This window comes from Chiloscyllium punctatum, chromosome 20 (assembly GCF_047496795.1).
Source record: "Chiloscyllium punctatum isolate Juve2018m chromosome 20, sChiPun1.3, whole genome shotgun sequence".
In the NCBI taxonomy this organism is placed as follows: Eukaryota; Metazoa; Chordata; class Chondrichthyes; order Orectolobiformes; family Hemiscylliidae; genus Chiloscyllium; species Chiloscyllium punctatum.
The window spans coordinates 59,442,300-59,464,922 of NC_092758.1; the positions used below are offsets into that span (position 1 = coordinate 59,442,300).

At 39.5% G+C, this 22,623-nt stretch overlaps 1 protein-coding gene across 5 annotated transcripts in view; it reads right to left on the minus strand.

The window, feature by feature from the left end:
• LOC140492154 (sideroflexin-1-like) overlaps positions 1-22,623 on the minus strand; it is a 56,139-nt gene that overhangs the window by 21,544 nt on the left and 11,972 nt on the right. For 4 of the 5 annotated variants that reach the window (XR_011963505.1, XM_072590992.1, XM_072590993.1 and 1 more), the window contains exons 2-3: positions 11,574-11,747; positions 6,737-6,907 (exon numbers count right to left, since the gene is read on the minus strand). Coding sequence is in view for 4 of the 5 variants with exons in the window: in XM_072590992.1 (XP_072447093.1) it covers positions 6,737-6,907; positions 11,574-11,737 (335 nt within the window). In the remaining variant the exon portion in view is untranslated. Of the gene's footprint in view, positions 1-6,736; positions 6,908-11,573; positions 11,748-20,357; positions 20,430-22,623 lie in introns of those variants that run through there. The other variant, XM_072590994.1, reaches the window with a different exon arrangement.

A 22,623-nucleotide genomic window follows, 5' to 3' on the forward strand; every position in this document is an offset into this window, starting at 1 on the left:
GAATGCAATGGATTAGGAAATACATTTGGACTTTCACATAGTAAAGATATGGAAATTTGTTAGAGTATAGGATACTGGAATTCTAATCTGGAAAGAAAAGCAGAGTAAATATAAGAGAAACACTGAGCAATTTGGCACAATGAATATGGCCCAGGTAAGAGTCAGTTATTTTGAAATATCAATAATCCATGCCTTGGTTTGTAGTAACATGATAGAAACAAGTTTTTTCAAACACATTCAAGATTAAGAATTGAATAATCTCCAACAAACCATGGAGACATTGATCACATTATTAGTGTCAAATATCATTAACACCACAGGAACAGGCTATTTGATGTCATGAAAAATATTTACCAAGTTATTTTTCCTATATAGCCTCATTCCATTAGTACATTAGCACAAAAATTTGGGTAATACTGAAATACTCCAATGGCAAGTTGACATTTACTTTCCTTCAAAACTACACAACAACAGCATTTATATAGCCGTTTTGATGTAAATGCCCCAATGCAATGCACAGAAGTGTTTTAATGATATTGAGTCAATAAGCAGATGACCAAAAGTGGCAAGCAAGGAGTACTTTAAATCTCCAGATATAGGGAGTGGGGTGAAGAGATTTAGGGAGGAAATTCCCTGGTTGACAAAGTTATTGGAGGATGTAATGAGCAGGTGGATAACAAGGATAAAAATGAACCAGAAGATGTAGTGTATTTGCCTGCCACTTCAACACAACAATGTTCCCATGCCAATATTTCTGTCTAAGGCCTGCTGCAGTACTTCAGTGAGTCTCAACACATCTTGAAGAATAGCATCTCCTCTTTCACTTGGGAACCCGATAGCCCTTAGGATTCAATTTGAGTTGAATAACTTTTGAGCTAATTATATCTTTCCATGTTTTTAACCCACCTCGCACCCTTGTCCTGTTGTAAGTTGCTTTCAGCACAACCACCCCATTTCCTTTAACAATTCCTCCAAATGAATAACAATTTTTGTGTCCTTAATAAATGTCTCTTGCCTTAACCAGAACGTCAAATGTGGATCTCCTGCTCTTAGTGCGACCTCGATAAGCTCCTTATTTTCTTCTTCTGCTAGATTATGTCACCTTAGGCTTCTAAATTGCTATGTAATTTCTAATTGTGGCTTTGTAACATTCCTGGTGCTGTGGCTTTGGTTTAAATGGCGCTATTTTCCTTACTGCAGCATTGCCTAATAGTGTTTGCACTCTGTAACAGTAATGTTTGCTCTGAATTGTATGTATTTTCTTACTTCTAGTTAGGTCTGTCTAGAAATATACAGTATTCAGAATCATAAAATCATACAACACAGAAATAGACCCTTTGGCCCAATTTATCCATGCCAACCAGGTTTCCTAAACCACATTTTAACCTACTCAGCAGGAATTTCAACTTTATTCATCGAGCCCCCATATATGTTCACTTTGTGACTGAATCTCTAATTGGGGCTACTCCAACTGTTGCAACCTATAACTGCCAGGCATGACTAATGTGTCAGTTCCACATAACATCTAGGTCACACTTGATTCTGTGCTTCTCATGTTTAAACTACTTTTAACATTGACTGCAGATTCTTCTTTATTGAATCTTGGCATGAGTTTGTCTACTGTAATTTGCTTGACTGTCTGCCTCAGTCACTCTTGCAACTGTATTGGAAATTTCTTCTGGGATCATGAGAATTTGCTCTATACAGCTAAATTGAATTTCAATCAGCACTGGTGCCTACTATGTTAAGAAGGTAGGAATATATTAAATCCTCAGACAATATCACTGGTAACATGTTGCAGGAGCTGGCTAAATTCTTGTTTACCATAAGTTACATTTGCTGCCATCATTCTGCTTTTAGATACATAGTCTCCCTTGTCCATTATGGCAGAAGAAAACTAAAAGTAATCTAACAAGAGGTTCTTGTCTTGAAGAAAGTGGAGTTTACTGCATGATAAAAATCAGGTACAGGCTACATGGAGGTGCTTCAAAACTATTTGCTTCAAAAACTATGAGTAGACTTTGAGATAGTAGGGCTTCAAGATCCGGAGCTGTTTAGTCTTTCCCAATTTAAGTTCTGTAACATCATCAGATTGGGTCAAGTTTAATGCAGTCTTCAGCAATAACTCTTTCAGAACCATTACTATATACACCATGATTCATTGAAGTTTGGTGTCTATCTTGTGGAGAAGACTTGAGATCCTCCTGGTGCAAGTCACCAATCTCTCTTAAGTCCTCCACAGCTGTGGTTTGTAACATGTAACTCCTGACAGTGTAACTTCTGCAAGAGCCACCCTTCCCAAGAGTCTGGACAGTACTGCAAGACCTGAGACATCTACTCTACCTTCTTCTCCCCTCAGTTGCCTCTGCCCTGCTGAGTTTCAGATGTTCTTCAGCTTTTAAATTAAGAAATGGATAATTTTCAAAACTGAAGAAGAAAAAGATTTTGTTAAAATCATACAGCTATATCACAGATTCAGAAACTATTCATTAATTTATATTATACAAAGGCTCAGCAAAATTCAGTAACTATTATAAAATGTTCTGACAAAGAACACTGACTTGAATTGCTAACTTTGTACCTCTCTCCATATATGCCACTTGATTATTTTCAAATTTTTTTAATATTAAAAACATACATTATTATTGCTAGATGATTTCCTAATTTTATTCCTGTTTCATATATTGTCAGTTAAATCTCAAACAAGAACTATTGCTGTACTCTCCTGATATCTTTAAAGATGACAAAAACAAATGTCTAATGTAGTCTAAAAAAAAATCTTTGTTCATTATCCTATATAGACTACAATGTTTAATTTACTTAAGTGAAAGCAAGTGAGAATGTTGATAGTTAGGATTCACTAAAGTGTTGTCTAAAACAAGGCATTAAAAAGAATAAATCTAGAGTATAACACAAAAAAATATATAAAGTCATTCATAGCCTCATCATCCACTGATTCCATTTACCGTTCTCCTCTTTTGTTTTCTCCCAAGTTAGTTATTCTTCATCAATGTTAACCAATTTCCACTAGTCTTTCTTTGCCCAGGGTATTGACTTCAATTTTTATTCTTTTACCTCCATTGTACCATTCCACTCTAAATTCTGCAGGCTCATATTTCAACTCACTTGTTTACTTCTCTGACCTTGGACTTTTGAGTATTTTCACCACTGCTGAGAGAAATTCAGTTATCTTATGCTTAGGAACTCTCACTCTAAAGCCACATCTTGCCATGTCTCTTATGGATTTCATGTATCCTCAGAATTTACTTAAAGCAAAGCCATCCACACTAATGCTTCCACTGAAGCATTACTCAGCTGCTTGAAACTTGCTTTGTACCATCTCGGGACATTTCATTACATGTAAGTCATTATAAAGGTTTCTGAGACAAGAATAGTGAGATACCTGAGCCATTAAGAATACTAATATTTTGTTTTAAGATATTATACTGCCTCAACATCCTTCAGAGGAATCTATTTTATATTTTAAAAATCTTGTACCTGTATGACTTGCTGTTGTGCAACACGTATTTTCTGTCCAGATCACACCTGTATCATGCTATTTGTCATGCTATCTCCATGGCACCTGGATGTCATGCTACCTCTTTCACACCTGTGAATTAGTTTTAAACTGTTAAGTTATGTATAAAGGTATTTACATTCAGTTTTCTTTCAGTCCTGGCCAACACAATAGAAATAGAATTTTGTAGAAATTCAACATGGTAAAAAGTTGTTTAGTCAACAACCGTTTCATGCTGGTGTTTATCCCCGAAATCAGTATTAATCCAATTCCATTTGCTGCCTTTATTCTCTTTTCTTTCAACCTTCTATGTAATCTGTTCTTGTACATTGATAACACTAGGTAGCGCTAATGCTCCTCCAAATTATATCCTCGATGCATTCCTACAGGTAGTGGTAGAGGCAGTGTGTAAAATTCTATACCTGTTCCCCTTACTTTTGTGTAAGCTTTACCTTACATTTATTTATGTTTTACTTAATAATTATTTGCAACCTTCTGGCTTAACTTTCATTCTGTCAGCTCTTCATCCATGCTTACTGAGGTGAGATTACGTTGTCATTGGCCTCTGATCCGTCTAGTCCTATTCAGTCTCTTCCTTGCCCATCTTTACTGCTGTAGAATTCCCTCAATTATACATTATCAGCGTTGCTATCTTAATTATGTAGGATTCCTTTAATGTCATATATATTGTCCCATCTTCCCCGCCACAAGCAAAAGATCAGCTCTGTCGTGTTAGCAGAGGAAAATAAAGATCCAGGGTGAGGTTTGTGAGGCTGAAGAGGGATGTAAGATTCATGGGAAAAGCTTTGAGGGGAAAGATGAAGAACAACGAATGAAAATGTTTGAGCTGGCAAGTGGGACAGGCAGAGGCAAAGGAAGAGTTGGAAAAATAGATAACAGGAGACAGGGCAATGGGCAGCTGGGAAACAATGCCAAAGTTAGTGGGGGGGGGGGTAGGAGAGAAGATGTAGAAGAGCTGGTTAGGGGAAGGACGCAAAATAATGGGACAAAGAAACAAAAAGAAAGCAAAGATAGAGGAAGTAAAATAAAATGTCACTAAATAGAATATAATTGGCAAAGCAGCACAACAAATGGATTAGAAGAGGTAGTACACAATAGACAGAGGGGAAACAAGAACACAAGGGGTGCAGGACAGTATTTGACTATATATAGCTAATTGGGTGAAAAACAAAGTAATAAAACCAGCTAGGGAATATCAGACATTAAGGAAGGCAGTTAGAACACCAACACCTTCATGTTGCTTGCTGCTTCCACCTTTCTCCGTGATCACATCTCCTCGTCGCTGATGGAACTCAAAAGAGGGAAAATGAAAAAGACAACAAACAGAGACAGAAGAGAAGCTGAGAGACATCCAGAAACAATGTTAAAATAAAAGAACCACATGCAGATATTGTTGTAATATACATGGATTATTAACCTTTAGAAGTCTCACTGATTTAAAATCCACAGATTTTGGTTGAGAATAAAAGTTAAAAGCAAGATGGGATACTTCTTTAATCACTGCCAAAGAAACCTGATCTAAAAGTAATAAAAATCTCAGGAATATATAATGGTTGGTACTGACTAGCAAATTCAGAAAAGGCTATCTGAGGGGATAATTACTTGACATTATAATCCATTTTCCAGTCTATATAGCTCACAATGTAATAATGAACTATATCTGTATGGGAGTGAAACTTTGTACAGATATTGCTGCAATAAAGATTTAATTCAAAAGCTCATTACAAAAAGAGTAGGACTAAAATCCTCCCTAATTATAGATAAGTGTAAGAATAACAAGGGATCCTTGACAATGGACTATTGAAACTCTTTGCAAAAATGGATTGTTGCCATGAGAATCAACAGCTAGGTTTTCAGCCATCAAAAGCTAATATGATCTCAGGAAGACAGGAACAAATGCAAGGTAATGGATATGGACACAATTGCTAATACAGGCACAGCCACCCCAAGAACCTCTTGGAAATACACACAAGAAACTGTATTTGAAAAGGAGGTTCCAAGATAACTTTGGGGATAATTGGAAAGAAATTGCTGACTGCATTTTCTTCCCCAAGGATGCTGGCACCCAGTTCCCACAGAAACAACTGGAGGAAAATTGAGGAACTGATAATTATTGCAAATTTCTCGATAACTGACTGCATTCAAGAAGCCAACTAATTAAGATTTTAATCTAAGGCTGATGTTATGTCCCAAAGATGACCAACGAACTAAATCATATAGTCTTTTGTCTGTTCGTGTATGTGTGTCAGATCTTATTATTTACCTCTGGTTTAACAGCAAATAAATGTGCTTTTTTTGGCTTAAGAAAACATTGATGAATGGCTCACAGCAGAAATAGTTACAATTTTAATTGGAGAAAAGTATAGCATGATGCAAAAAGAACATTAACCTTGGTTGTGACCAAACCAGTGATTGAACAGAGGGAGCCAGTTCATGTGGTTGTAACAAGATAGTTATACCATGAGAAACACAACAACTGACCGATAACAGACAACCTATATTGAGCAACTACTTGAGAGCTCCATTAGTACTTTAAAAAACCCTATACTGTCTGGAAAGCTCAGCATCCACTGTTTATCAGGAAAGAAAGAACAGGGATTTACTTTAAAACTCCCAAGACCAGGTGCAGCCCATTTTATCTTTGACACTTCAAAATTAATATCATGCTCAAGAAATATTAAATACATACACAAAGATCAACCTTACACATTGTGCAATGCAAGTATTTTTTGCTATGATTCACACTTTTAACAGGATATGCTTTTGGTTCACTGGGACATTGTAGCCCCTAATTGTTCCCCAAACACTGCAACAAAGGTTTCTAAATGGGATCCAGATTTTGGGGACATGAATAGTAGTTTTAATTGCATTACTATTTAACACATTGGTGTTTAAAAATGAAAACACTAAATTGATGTTCCTAATAAGGACTTATTTTTGAAGAAATACAAAATTAGAAAAGGAATTTCTTATTTAGACAGTCCTTCTGTCTTCCGGTGTTTCTTGATCAGATAAATTTATGAATAATGTAGAGTTTAATGCTTCTCCAGAAATGTAGTTATTAGCAAGTAGGTAGAACGTGCAGCTGTACACATTGGTGACCTTATATTAACATTGATGTCCTGTCACCTCAATATGCTTTCTACAGTTGAGAAAAATCATTAGGAAAACTCCAACATTTAAAATGTATTTACTCACTTATAGAAGGTCATCATACATCCAGTAATTGTCATGTTCATTGGCACCTGAGCTGACATTCGACCAATAAGAATCATTTTTTCTCCTGTATCTGGGTGAAATGCAGAATCATAGACATACTTTGCTTTCCAAAGTTCATCTTCTGTAAGCTCAGGAGCTACGATACCTTGCCTAAGATATAAAAACTTAATGTAATTCTCCTCCAATAGGATAAGCAACAAAAACTAAGAAACCTCCCACATTAAAAGAAATACACAGGTTAAAATCATATTAAAGATGCAGATGGTAAACTGGTCAAGTTCTTTTCTGTATCCTCCGGTCTTAAATATTTTACACATTATACGTTAAATGCTAATCATTTATTCCAAAGGAGCCAGAATACATCACCACCCCTAGTAATGGGGTGTTGATAATATGATTACTTTTTACTTTAAAAATACAGAAAGCTAGCATTGTAATTTCTAATACATGATTAACAATTTATTGATTGTTAAATACTGCTAATAAATCTCTCCTGCATGAAGATTAACAATTACAAGCTTGGAACCATATTTCTTCAGATATTAATTCCTGTTGGAGATTTAAAGTGTCAAAGTAAAAAAAAAGCCCTTTCTATTTCTAAATCAAATTGTCTTTTCCCTTTTATCTTTCTTCAATTCACCTATTCTAATTTATGTTTCCATTTCAGCCCTTGAGTTGTTTCAAGTCTAGAAATCCAATCTTGCATATTCTATTACAATCAATTAACTAAAACTTAGGGTACCCGCTCAGAGTTGAGAGATATTAGCCTGAATCTTACGTCTTTGTGGCTATGTCAAAGTTGCACCAAGTTTTCTGGAGGGATCTGAACCTGAGGCCTTGTGGATTTTCTTGCTGTATGTTTCTGAACTTGCCTCATTCATTACTTACCTACGGCATCCCTCACTTCCAATTCCAGTCCCATCTAACCATGTATCGTTCCCAAAAAAATTTACCTTTCATTGAATGTCTTGGAATTCACTGGCATCTCTTGTATCTGCTTCATCTTTAAAAGCTTGATGTGCACTGAAAAAAGCACTGTCAGCCTGGAGGTGTCCTGCATAGTTCCTGACATTTACCTCGGACATCGTAAACAGGGGAAATATCAGCACTCCTCTCTGCATGAAGGACCTCAGAGTGCAGCTCGACAGTGTGGTGCATAAGTAGCATGACTTCTTCCCAAAGGACCAGCAGTAAAGGGGACATCACCAGAAAATGGCAGTTTGATCAGTGCTCGCTACCTAGATTAAAGCAGTCTCACCATTTAGAGAAATGCACAGCAATACAGGAAGAAGGTTAATTTTCTTAACCACTTCACCAGTGTAAGTGTCCCAATGCCTCATTCACAATGTCTGCTCCCAACAAGGCATTTGCTCTACCACTCATATTAATGCTTGCAACACGTTTCTTCACTCGCTGTCACCAATACCAGCCTCCGACACCACTATCCTTGCTTGTGTTCAACACCATCTAATCACTCGCTCAGGCCACCTCTTCACCTGCACCTTAAGTAACTATATTGCCACCCATTTTCATTTCCCTTAATACCTATTCTTTCTCAATCCAGGAGGAAAATAACCACCATTAGGCAGAAAGAGACATGATGGATGCCTGGCAGTCAGCTCCTCACCCCTTATGTGGACATTATCCCGACACTGAAACCAAGTTACTGTGTCAGGGAATCTGAGCAAAGGCTATACCCTTTGATTTGTTGGAAGCCTGCTGACAACCCTGCCAATCTTCCTTACTTTGTGTCTGTACTAAATGGCAAGGCAAAGTTCAGAGTGAGTGTACATCAAGTGTACAGACTGGAGGTGCAGCCTGTCCAGCCCATGGGCGAGGTGTCCTTGCTGCAGCATCACAATGGTGGTTGTGGGGTAAGTGTTGAAATTTTAAAATGTCCTCTAAGCTTAGGGGCTGGCACACATTAGATGCCAACATCCATAGTGTCCAGTGTGCATGGGGCATACTAAAATGTTGGTGCCTGGAGTTCAATATGGAGGTCCTTTGGAGCAAGAGACAAGTTGAATTTGCCAGGTACCCATGACACTAGCTTCCATAACACTTTTAGCTCGTAATTGTAAGATAGAAAGCTAAATATTAATGGGCAAGTTGTGTTGTTAAGAAGGCATTTAACAAACAATAATCCCAATGAATTAGAAAATCATTGTTGCCTAATGAGAAGCTCACCATGCCACTTGTGGAAAGCATAAAAGATGAAGCATTGTGCTCCTGATGTAAAGGTGGGCCTTGCTGGATCTCATCCATTTATGCCACAAATTTAACCATAGCCCATATTGGTCAGATGCCAAACATATTATGTCCATTATAATTCTTCTAAACAACCAGCATAATAAAAGCAAATAGATTATATTTTCCTGTTAGTAGATATTTGATACTTTTTTGAAGGCTTAATAATCTTAGAGGGGCTTTTTTTGCTCAAGTTAAAATTGACATGAGCTTGTTGGAATGAAAACATTGAATGATGCTTGAGTTGACAGCATTCTGAAGCTAATGCATGCAGATTTAAAACTGTGTTTTAAAGTTAATTAGTTTTCTTGTATTTATTTATTTGTCTTAATTACCTATATTTAAGATTAAATTCTTCTTTTGATTTCTATAAGTGTGGGTGGGGAGACATCTTGCTATAACGATAACAGTCATGAGGGATTTTAGTTCTGTGGAAAGACAATAAGAATAAAGGAAGTGAGCAGGAGGAGACCAAATGGCCTACTGAAACTGTTTTGCCATTGAACTGTCAGGGCAGATCTTAGGACTTCCATTCTTCCTTTTCTGCCTGCTCCACATATCCCTTAACTCCTTGGAGATCAAATATCTGTATAAGTCAGCCTTAAATATAAACTTAAAAATCACAAAACACCAGGTTATAGTCCAGCAGGTTTATTTGAAAGTACAGCTTTTGGAGAACCGTTCCTTCATCAGGTAGCTAGTGGGGCAGGATCATAGGACACAGAATTTATACTATAAAGTGTCATAGTTAATACATGGCATCAATTGTATGACACTTTGAACTGGGTGGCCTTATACATGAATCACAAAAAGTTAGTATGCACGCATAGCAACTAATGAGGAAAACTAATAGAATTGTAGCATTTATCATGAGGGCAATTGAATACAAAAGGAGTTGAATGTTTCAGTTAAATGGTGAGACTATATCTAAAATAGCACACACATTACTGGTCACCTTATTTAAGGAACTACATAAATATGTTGCATGCAGTTCAGAAAAGGTTTACCAAACTAATCCCAAAATGAGTGAGTTGTCTAATGGGGAAAGATTGGGCAAGCCAGGGTTGTTTCAATGGAATTTAGAAGAGTAAGAGGGACTTGCTTGAAACATACAATGATCCTGACGGATCTTTGGGATATTTGGATGCTTCCTTCAAACTAGAAGGATCTAGAATTAGGGGGTCATCATTTAAAAATCAGGGGTTATCCATTTAAAACAGAAATTCGGCAAAATATTTTCTTTCAAATGATTATGAGCCTTTGGGAGTCCATTCCTGATAAGATGGTGAAAGCCAAGTCCTTGAATATTTTTAGGACAGAAATAATGAATTTTTCTTAAGCAAACAGATGCAACATTATCTGGATAGGTGGATTTGAGTTTATAATCAAATCAGCCATGATCTTATAGAATGGTGGAGCAAGCTCGAGGGATTGAATGACTTATTTCTACTCCTAATTCTTATGATCACAACAAAAGTTTAATCTCATCTCAATTCCAAATGACTGACCTCTTATCCTGAGGCAGTTCACAAGTGTTCCCAAGCTTGAAGTTTTGAAAAGCCAGAGCATTTAAATTGCTATCCTATGATTGACTTACTGCAAACTCACCTTTTATATTTTATATTGAAGCTGAACTGAGATCAAACTAGTGACATTTTCCAACTTTGAATGAAATATACAAGATCAGGACAGAACTTGACATACACACTTAATTTGTAGGCATGTTGTGACCAGATACCAGACACTAAATTTTACATCAGTACAAAGTTAAGGGGTAACATATTATAAACTTACAGCCTGTCCAGGAGAATAAAAAAAGTGGCTCTGGCATTTATTCAAACTGAATTTGATTTAAAAAATTACGATTTAAATATATTTTAAACAACTAATTTATTAAATCCCATGAATTAGAAGAAGCTTTTCATAGAATCATAGAATAACTAGAGTGTGGAGGAAGGTCATTCGGCACATCAAGTCCATACTGATTCTCAAAAAAGCATTCCACACAGACCCAGCCCCCTACTCTATCCCCATAACCATGGTTAATCCACTAATCATCCTGTTTCAAAAATCAGATCTTCAGAACAACTTCAAAGTCAGATTATCGATCAAGTTTTTGCTGGTATAATAGTTAAGAAACCAACAATCAAACATTTCCAATTGAGTGATCTTTTTCCTCAAGCTTGTTCCTAATAAGTTATTTGTAAAAAACAATGTGAATTCATAAACGTTATAAACGGATTATAGTGGAGGACTGCCTAAGTAGGACTGGTATAATCTTTCCAGCCTCTAGTCTTGCTTAAACTTGCTAATTTCATAAACTTTTCATTCTGTGGAATACTTGTTTTCTGAAGGTGTTTTGTTGCTACTATTCTACTTATTCACAAAACCTCTCTTTTTCTTGAAAAGAAAGGAGTTCAATCTACAAATGTGTGCATTCTCTTTTCTCGCCCACATTGCTTGATTTAAATAAAAGGTGAAATCAGATAGTGTCAAGATTGAAGGGCTTCAGATACAAAATATCAAATAAGATTGGTTACAGTATCATAAAAGCTCTGACATACAATACCTATAGTCATGTATTATCTTTCTAGCATTCTCCAACTGTGAATTTGATAGAAGAATGTTCCTCGGGTCAGTAACTGTGAAGAAGTGTTTTGCTCTCCCAATAAAAGTACCCTGGTCCCATCGAGGTTCTTTGGTGTTGATGTCCAATGACACATCTGCAGTCATTTTATACTCTCTATAACAAACATAAAACATGGGCATTAGAATGTAATAGAAGAAATCAGAATAGTAAAAGACCAAGCTCTCTCTGTCATTCAGTGTATTCTTGACTGATCTTTGGCTTCAACTCTACTTCCATGCATGTTCCCCATACCCATCAATCCTCTGTCTAGTTTACCTTTAAATATATTAAACTATGGTGTATCCACAACCCCCTAAGTTTCCTAGAGACATTTCTCATCTTTTTCCTAAATGGTTAGTACCTTATCCCAAAACTCGGCATGTGTTCTCAATTCTCCTGCCAGGGGAAATAACCTATCACTACTTATCCGATCAAGCCTCTTCATAATCTTGAATGTTAGACATGATGTGGAGATGCTGGTGTTGGACTGGGTGGACAAAGTCAGAAGTCACGATACCAGGTTATAGTCCAACAGGCTTATTTGAAATCACAAGTTTTCGGAGTGCAGCTCCTTTGTCAGGTCATCCAGCCTCTGTAATATCCAGGTTGAATTAAGAGCTTCCTTTTATAACAGCTAATTGCTATGAACGTGCTGCAGATTTTAAAATGATTATCTTTAAAGGCATTGTGGTCAAATTGGGTGCGTGTCACAATTTGCAAACTCATCCCTCTCCACCAACAGATTGCTAGCTGGAGAATTGTTGCAATATTAGGACAGTTGTCAGTTATGATCAAGTCGAGTTAAGATTAAGGTTGAGTAAATTCCTCTCTTCTCATGCTTGAATTTGGTAATAATAGAGTTTTGAACTTTTAAAAATGTGTCTTTTTCCCCCAATGAAATGTGCACACAAACATTGTTAGGATTATAGCTAACATTAATACCAGACAATTCAGATCTTAGAATGAAACCTGACTTGATAATATCACAAGTTTAATTGATGCCTTTGCTTACCCTGATGGTTAATCAATGGAACATAAGAGGTAGCAAAAGTTTTTGGAAAAATGAAAGTGAGTTTATTCCAGAAAAGGATAAAAAATAAAGCTTTAACATAATATACATAACATATAATTTGGAAAGATCGCAAACTGCAAATCAAGGTTTTCACCTTTGTCACAGCACCTGCATTTACTCATTCCTGGAAGAATATTAATGCTATGATAACTCTTTAATCTCTTACTTAATTGACACTTCTCAGTTTACCTCTTTGGACTCTGGAAGTGGAAATTGGTCATAAAATTTAATTTGCTGGAGTGAATGGTTTTTCAATTCTGATAGCAGAAATGTTTTCAGTTCTAACAACTTGAGCATTTCTATATAAGCATGCCTGCCGGTAAGCTTCAAAACGAAAATTACTGTTGCTGGGGTGATCTGTCCCTTCAACTGAACACTTGATTCTCCTACCAGGAGGAAATAGTTCTCCCTTCTGAACTGAGCTAAACTAAATGGCCTCTGATGTGTCATGAATTCAGCAGTAACAATATTTCATTAGTAAACAGCTTTCATGGCACACATGCCTTCTTGAAATTATCTTCGAAGCCCTACAGTGTAGAAAGCCAACCATTTGGCCCATTATGCCCATACTGACCCTCTGAAGACCATCCCACCCAGATTCAAACCCCCCCAATCCTATCCCTGTAACCCTACATTTTCCATGGCTAATCCGCTTAGTCTGCACATTCCTGGATACTATGAGCAATTTATCAATGCCAATTTACCAAGTTGCACATCTTTGGACTGATAGGAAACCGACGCAGACATGGGGAGAATATGCAAACTTCACACAGTCAACCCAAAGGGGAAGTGGACCTGGGTCCCTGGCACTCTGTGGCAGCAGTGCTAATCACTGAGCCGCTGTATATATGTGTTTAGTTCCAAATGACCATTCTACAGGCCATCCCCCACCCAGTGAGAACCAGGAGGTATCTACCACCCCACAGTTCCAGGTAACTGGGAGTAGCGATCCTTTGACAATCCCGCTGTCAGACCAGAACTGGACTGCGCGAACCCTTGCCCCGGCCCGATGACACCAGAGCGGGGAAATGGCCCCAGCGTGGAGACAGACAGCTACCTCAGCCCTGCGAGGGTCCAGTAATTTGCTTACACCACAGGGATGCAGACAGTTACCCCAGAGAGGCAGGACCAGCGGCAAATGGACACTAACTGTTAAATGGTGATTAAAAATTGCCAGTATTAATGTGTGTAGCATTAAATCTGTTACACGATGTGTTTCTACGTTGTCCTTCCTGACCAACGTTAAAGCCGATGTCCTGTTTCTGCAGGAGTGTGGGATACCGCACCTCAGCAGCTACAGGAGATGATTGAGCTTGTGAGCCCATGGGCCGTCAGTTTGGTCGGGGGACAACGATAACCGTGCCTCCAGCCTGGGTATCCTGTTACGAGGAAGCAACTTCACCTTCTCAGAGATTAAGGTGGTGGTGGGCGGGCACCTCCTTGTCACTGACATCATATACTGGAATGCTCCCCTGAGACTGATTAATGTGTACGCCCCAGTGGGTAAGAGTGGTTGACCGTCCTGCAGCAGCTTCCACTGTTGCTGGCTACGTCCAGGCCGGTCATTCTAGCTGGAGACTTCAACTGTATCATTGATGCAGATGGATGATCCGGTTGGGGGGGGGGGGGGGGGGGCAGTAAACTGCACGCCACATCCAGAGCCTTGATGGAAATGGTCAAAGATGCCAAGCTGCATAACATCTTCAGCACCCCTGCAGACGGATCGCAGCGTAGATATACCTGGTCATGGGCAGACGGGTCTATCTGCTCAAGGATAGATTATCTGTTCGTGTCCTGAACGTTCTCAGTCAGATCCACCGACGTCAATCAGTGTTCTTCTCTGACCACTGCCTCCTGCTGGCTGACTGTCACCTACAGGACAAGCAGTGGGCTGGTAAGGGAACGTGGAAGCTGAACACGAAGCTGTTGACCCCAGGAAACATTGAGGAGCTCAAGAGGGACTACGCAGGTTGGAGAACCGTGAAGCCCCTCTTTGGAGTCTCCAGACGACTGGTGGGAAACAGTAAAGGGGAACATCAAGAGGTTCTTCATCCTCAAAGGTGTTCAGGAGGCAAGAGAGAGGTGGGGAAAACTGTCCCAACTCCAGGAAAGTATGCAGAATCTGCTCCTGCTGCAGACGATGGGGGTTGGTGTCACGGAGGACCTCCAGGAGGTGAAGGGCCAGCAAGCCTCACTCTTTGCCTGGAAAGCCTCCAAGATAATCTTCCGGTCCGGGGTCCGTTCTGTAGAGGAGGACGAGATGTGCTCATGTTGCTTCTTCCAGAAGGTGCACAAAGAGAACTCCGTGCTCAGCAGCCTGAAGGAAGAAGATGGCTCAGCAAATCCTTCTATGCCAGTCTGTATGACTCGAAGCCAACGACAGCATGGCCTCAGAGTTGTTCCTGTCCTCTATCACGGATGTCTGAGATGACAGAACACGGGAGAGGCTGGACCAGCCACTATCTCTGGGTGTGACCAAAGCCCTCCAGTCCTTCGAAAAGGATAAAACTCACAGAAGTGATGGCTTACCGGTTGAGCTCTATTCTGCTCTTTGGGACTTGATTGGCCAGGACCTGCTGGAGGGATACGTCAGTATGCTTCTGGCAGGTACCATGAGTGAATCCATGAGGAAAGGCATCATCACCCTCATCTTCAAGTGGAAGGGGGAGAGGGAGGAAATCAGAAATTGGAGACCAATCTCACTGTTGAATGCGGATTACAAAATCTTGTCAAAGGTTCAGGTCTGCTCTGGGACTGGTGATTCACCCGGACCAAACCTGTGCTGTACCGGGCAGGAAGATCTCATAGTCTTGCACTCCTCAGGGATACGATCGCCTACATGCAGGAAGGGAGTTGGACACCTGCCTCATCAGCCTGGACCAGGAGAAAGCCTTTGACAGGATATCGCATACGTATAGGAGGGATGTTCCCTCCAAAATGGGCTTTAGGGAGGGAATCTGCAATTGGATCAGACTGCTGTACACCAACATTGTCAGTGCAGTCTCAAATCGATGGGTGGGAATCAGACAGCCTCTCGGTCAGATCTGGAGTCAGGCAGGGCTGCCCTCTCTCTCCTGCCTTGTTTGTGTGCTGCATAGAGCCATTTGCTGAGTCCATCAGGAAGGCTGCGAGCTTGAGGGGTGACTATTCCTGGCAGTGGGGGCCTACAGGTTAAGGCCTCCCTCTACATGGACGACATCGCTGCTTTCTGCTTGTATCTGCGCAGAGACTCATGTGCATATGTGACCAGTTTGAACAGGCCTCGGGGGCCAAGGCAAACCGATGCAAGAGCGAGGCCATGCTCTTCAGGAACTGGGCCGATCAATCCTCCAGCCCCTTCACCGTCAGGACGGACCACCTGAAGGTGTTGGGTATTTGTTTCAGAGGGGCTGGGGCATGCGCCAAGTCTTGGGAGGAGCGTATCAGGAAGGTGAGGCAGAAACTGGGCAGATGGAAGCTACGGTCACTCTCCATCGCTGGTAAAAACCTGGTCATCAGGTGTGAGGCACTGTCATTGCTGTTATATGTGGCACAGGTCTGGCCTATTCACAGAACCTGTGCCACTGCAGTCACCTGGGCCATCTTCCACTTTATGAGGATATCAAAGATGGACCGGGTCCAAAGGGACTCGGTGTATAAAGACCTGGGCAACGGGGGAAAAAAAACACACCCAATACCACCCTCACCCTGATGGCCACGTGTGTGGCTGCATCAAGCTGTGTGTCAATCCCCGGTACGCAAACACCAAGTGTCACTACGTACTGAAGTTCTACCTGTCCCCGGTGTTGCGAAGGATGGGCGTTGCCTCGCTGCTGCGGAACGCTGCAAGTAGTTGGACCGTTCTGTATCACCTGTCCTTCATGGAGAAATTTATGAAGAAAAACACCTTTGACCACAAGCCCATCAGTGGTCAGCACGTAGTGTCCTTGAGACCCTTAGGGAAAAGGAGAGCAGTTCCCTGAGCAAACTGTCATTTGGCAGAATGCCTCATTGCCAGAACTTTCCAACAAGCACCAAGACATGGCTTGGCAGGTAGTAAGAAGGGCTCTGCCTGTGAGATTCTGTATGCACACCCGGACTCTCTGCCACACCGCACGCTGCCCCCGAAGCGGCTGTGGAGGGGACAAGACTGTCACACACCTCCTTCCGGAATATGCCTATGCAAAGGAAGTCTGGAGAGGAATGCAGTGGTGTTTGTGGAGGTTTGTCCCAAGCAGCTCCGTGACGTGGGACTCCGTGCTCTACGGTCTGTTCCCCGGGACGTACACGGAGATAAACATCAACTGTGCCTGGAGGATCATCAACTTGGTCAAAGATGCTCCTTGGTCTGTCCGAAACCTGTTGATCTTCCAGCCGAAAGAGATGACCCTGACTGAGTGTTGCAGACTGGCACATTCCAAGGTCCAGGACTACGTGTTGAGGGACGCGCTGAAGCTTGGGGCAGCTGCTGCCAAGGCGCCGTGGGGAAAGACCACCGTGTAAGGTCTACCTGCCTAAGAAGAACAGGAGGCCCACTCAGAAACTGGGCCCCGCTGATATCATAGCAAAATATCTGGATGGTCAATGTACAGACTTGTGTATACAAATGATTGATCAGAATTCATGTAAAGAAATGCAATGTGTGCATACGAATGGCATGACCAATTGTATAGATATCAAAATAATTTTATGGATAAAGTATATTTTTGAAATAAATTTTCTTTAAAAAAAATGACCATTTCTACAGAACTAAAAACACACAACTGCATCTATTTCAAAATCCCCAGTTATAATAATGTTTAATAAACCTTTTAACACATGCATTAAAACTATGAAGAATTCACCAGACAGATGTATTTTAAATCAGAACTAAGGAGTTAATTTATTGAAAGTCACTCAAGCGAAGTATCAAATGTATTTAAAAGGGTACATTTAATTTTTTCTTCTTATGTCTTCAAAATCCTAAACACAGTGCTATTTGTTAGCTACTGAATATCAGAAAACACAAGGCTCAATATTATCACAAAAGCAAATTATTGAAGAAATAGGCAATTGGCAATAAAAAAGGCAACATTTAAAAAACTTAATAGACTAAAAGTTAACAAATCCACAGGACGTGATGGTCCACATCCTATCATTCTAAAAGAGGCAAATACAAACATAATAATTGCGCTGGGTTATGATTTTCCAAAACTCCTTCGAATCTTGAATGATCAGAGAGATTTGAAGTTAATAAATGCAACACTGTTGTTCAATAACAGAGGGATAAAGAAAGCAGGGACGTAAACCAGTTACACTTAGGTAAATAGTGGACACTATTAAGGAAGCTTTAATAATGCACTTAGTAAATCATAGCATGTTCAGTCAAAGGCAACATTATTTTATGAAAAGAAAAGTGTTCAATACACCCTCATAAAAATGAATACAATGTAATTGGTAGGGATCGAGAAAAAGGGACCAGTGGATGTAGCATGCTTAGATTTCCAAATGTAACTAATGAGGACTCAGAGTTGGGAGTGATATTGGCAACAACAGAAATTTGTCAATGAATATGAAAGTGAGTAGAGATAAACAGAGTGCCACAAGGATCATGTTTAAGCATCATCCATTTACAATCTACTTTAAATTATTTTGATAGATTAGCCCCTGAAATTATTATACATTAAACCTTTGCTGAGAATGAAAGTTGTCAAAGGACACAAAAGTTATAAGGAGATATAGATCGGCAAATTGAATCAGTATCAAGATGGCAGCATAATGTGCAAAAGTGTGAGGTTATTCACTTTAATATTAAGATTTTAAAAAAAACTTTTCTGTAAAGGCTTCTAATTGTTAATGCTCAGAGATTAGAGTGCCCTCAAACAAGCAGCACCAAAGTTAGCATGCAGTTAGGAGGGCAAATGGCATACTGATCTTCAATGTAAGGGGCCTGGAATACAAGAATAAGGAAAAATTAATACAATTTCATAGACCTTTGGTGAAATCACACCTGGAGATCTGTACACACTTTTGAGTTTCAAACTTAAGGAAAGGTCTTCCTAGGAGATGTGGTACAGTATACTTTCACACCTGTTGACTTTGGGGGATGAAATAATTTTCCTACACTGATTACCTGAATAAATGGAGCCCATATTCCTTAAAGCTTAGAGGAACGAGAGATGATCTCAACAAAATGTTGTGGCTGGACAGGATCAACATGGAGTCTATGTCATGAGTAAATAATCTAAACATAGAGGCACAGTCTCAGGATAAGAGCTAAGCTTTTAGGACAGAGATTGGAAGAAATTTCTTCACTGAAAGAGTTGTGTACCTTTGAAAATTCTTCCACAGTGGATTGTAAATGCTGCACATTGCATATAGCTGAGGATGAGAATCAGATTTTAATCCTTCAGGGAATCAAGGAATATGGGGTGTAGACATGAAAAGAGAATTGAAGTCAAAGACTGCACTCAATGGCAGTCCAGGTGCAGTCTATTCCTACTCATATTTCAAATGCACTATAACGTGTGTGTATGTGTATTAGGAGAATTCAGTAGAAACGCCTTTAGACAGTGAATGAGGAACTCAGAAGATGCTGAAGCAAACAGTCAAGGTTGCATCCAAAGCATTGATATTCACTACAAATGTTGTATTACTCTGCTGTGGCCCTTCATGTTAATACTTCCCAGTTTTTTGTATTACACTATAATGAATTGACTGCCTCAGCCAAGGTTCCCCAAGCTGTGGGTCATGAGCTCACAAGCAATCAAGGTTACAGCTCTCTCCTTCTATGAGGCAGCAATACCAAATATGAAGTACAGACAGTGGTGGGACAGATTGGTTCAAAGGTTTCATGACATATGCTTGCATATTTTGTTTCTTGCCATGGTACAGAGGGCATGCCCTATGGAAATGAGCTCCAAGAGCTCAGCACTGCCTCAGAAACCACCAGGTTTTTGGAAAAAAATTGCATCTCACTCTCACATCTTCCCAGTCAGTTTTTTCCAAGATCACAAATGGCCCTCACTATTTTTCTGGAAATTACCAATGATTTAATGGGAGAGCAGTTAAGTTTAAGATGACAAATGGAATTAAGAGTATGTTGACAGAGTTAGATAAGTGAAGACAAGAGAAGACTTGAGTGGAGTGTAAACAGTATTGGAGAGTAGTCAGGCACAACAGCCTGTTTGTTTGCAGTATATCCTTTATAACCTTACGTAGTTAATATGAATGCTAGAGTTCAGATTTAAAAAGTTGATGTGAGGGCCAGGTTTTAAGTCAATTTTTGTAATTGGTGTGACTATAAAAGGGTGACAGAAGAAACACGCTAGGATTTATTAGGAGACAAATTAAAACACAACAATAAATCTGTCTTACTAGTCACCAGGTGAATATATTTGAAGCATGTACCTACATCTTAGTAACAAAAGATTCCTGTTAATCAGTTTGTACTTTGAACTGTAAAAGGATAAGAATGGACAAAGTCTGAAAATGTAGCTGAATATGATGTCAAAGTGGAAAATTACAGAAAAACAGATTAATATTGCTTAACAGTTTGATAAGGTAGTCTACAGAATGCTAATCTTCCAGTGATTTCACACTGGCACCTATAAGTAGACTGCGTCCTGTGATTAAAAAAATACATCTTTTCAGGAATTTATCATTAGAACTGTGTAACAAAGATTAACAATTACCCTGTTTGCAGTGATTATATTCAATCCAGGAAAACGATATGTCACATATGTACATTCTCTTTAGGTGGACTACTAAAGATAAAGCAAAGGTTTTACACATTAACAATAACAAAAACTATAGTAAATATGACAGTGAAAAATCTGCCTATTTTTCCCAGCTTTTCATTCTCAAGTGGAACTAAACTGTGATTTACATAATAGCAGGGCACATTGTGAAGTATTGCTATGACCAAAACTCATATCTCAATAAACTGCTAAATGTTAAATCAGCCCTGGAAAGTTTCAACTAATCTAGAAGAGCAATGAACAATGTTTGCTATCAGATTAGAATACAGAATTATTTTTCCACCTTTAGATAAATTCCTGTAGGGGAAATTAGATAGGGCTTAACATTATCAGACCTCAGGAATGCAAATACCTTCAACCAATATTTGGGGAATCAAAGTATCCACTGAAGCTAAGATAATTTTGTCTGCACTGTTCAAAGTCAAAGTGGTCTAGTGGCAGAGTGGCAGCTTCTCCTCTTTGACCTTCTGCTTCCCTTGCTCTGAAGATTTGTCATATACAGTCTTGCTCTCAAGGTCCATTCCTTTCCAGAGGAACATGTACAAGGAGTGCAAGAGACCACATTAAATTGCACAATTGTATTGCAGGACTCCATCTGATTGACAGAGGCACTAGAATATCATCTTCAGAAGCCTGTACGCCAGTTTCATAGCCTTCATGTGTAAATGGTTGTCATGCCACTGTGCTCTCTGTGGGTGCTGTAAAGGGCTAAGTAGTCAACTTTTCAAGTGATAAATCTCATAATGTTTTGGATTTATTGGCGGGGGGTGGGAAGCTGGATTTAAGAGCTGTGGCAGCCTTGAATGCCAAAAAATGAATGAATCACTGCAGATGGGAGGAAAATGAAATAAAATTTGTAGGAAGCCTGTTTTCTGGATGCAGACCTGCTGAATATTGAAGGAGTGGAAGTCCTTCCTACTGATGAATCTAACAGGGCAGTCACTCAATTTCTTGATTACCAAATAGATGTAACTGTTAATGCCTCGTATCTGGGGGAAATTCAGTGTTGGAGGCACACCTTTTTTGCCTGTGAGAACCTAATCTGTGTGGATTAAATATGTTGTGCAGCTCTCACAAAAGGGGCATCAGATGTCCACGAGATGCAATTATGAGCAGTATTTTTTGAGAAATACAGGAAGGGCCATTCCTAATCCTTGGAAGCAGCTAAAGTAGTTCAAGGTCAGACTAATATTGATGGCTACTAACAGGCATGGCTAGCAATGTTGAGAGTTATGAAGCTTTCCACAATAAAGTCAAAAACCTCAATGATCAGGCATAGTCCCCTGCAACACTGCTGCTTTGACATGTCCACGTATTTTGCCTTTGACTGTATATCCATTAGTAATGTTTTGCTTCCTATGCTTGCTCTTCTCCACTGGCCTCCTCTAATATTTCTGCTGAGGATTTGTTCTGTCTTTCTGCCACTAGACACTATACCAGAGAGTTCCAGTCCTATTGCCAGCTTATTGCCTTCATTTTGCTCAGCTGGACTCTCTATTATATGTGGATATCTTACTCCTTTCTCTTCTGCTCATGATTCCAGAAGGATGAATGACACCCGACATTCCAGAGTACTCAAAGAATGCTCTCCCCATGACATGCCCGCATTCAGTGTTTCCTATTACAAGTCCACTGAAGGTAATGGCATGGCATTAACTGTCTGTTCAGGGATCTGGTCTGCCCCAGAAGTAGTGTGCAATCCAGGTGCCTCCATCAATACTTTCAAGCTGTCCCTCAACAAACTCTCAATGAGTCCTTTAACTGCCTAATTTAATCCATTGCACAACTGGGCAATTGGAGTGTTTGCCTTACTCCATTCTGATCAAACTTGTCAGTGGCAGGAACCATGACAGGAAACCAACTGCCATGAAAGTGGCACAAATATTCTTGGTAGATTCTCACTTCAGTTCCTTCTTCCACTGAAAACAAAAAGTACTGCCACCTTATTTCCACAGTAGTTTTTTTGGAGCGTATAAGTTTAACAAAAATATCTAAAAGATACACTTAGGAGTTTAAAATCACAGATTCCACAAAAAAAGGAATTTTAAAATAATTTTACCTAGCTTTATGTAGCAGCAATTCAAATTACTTTATAAACATATTAGTTTTCTGTCAACCAAACTTCAAGTGACAAAACATTACTGCACTCTTGATGCTTAGTCACAGCAAACGCATAATGTCAACATGCTTCACTCAAAAT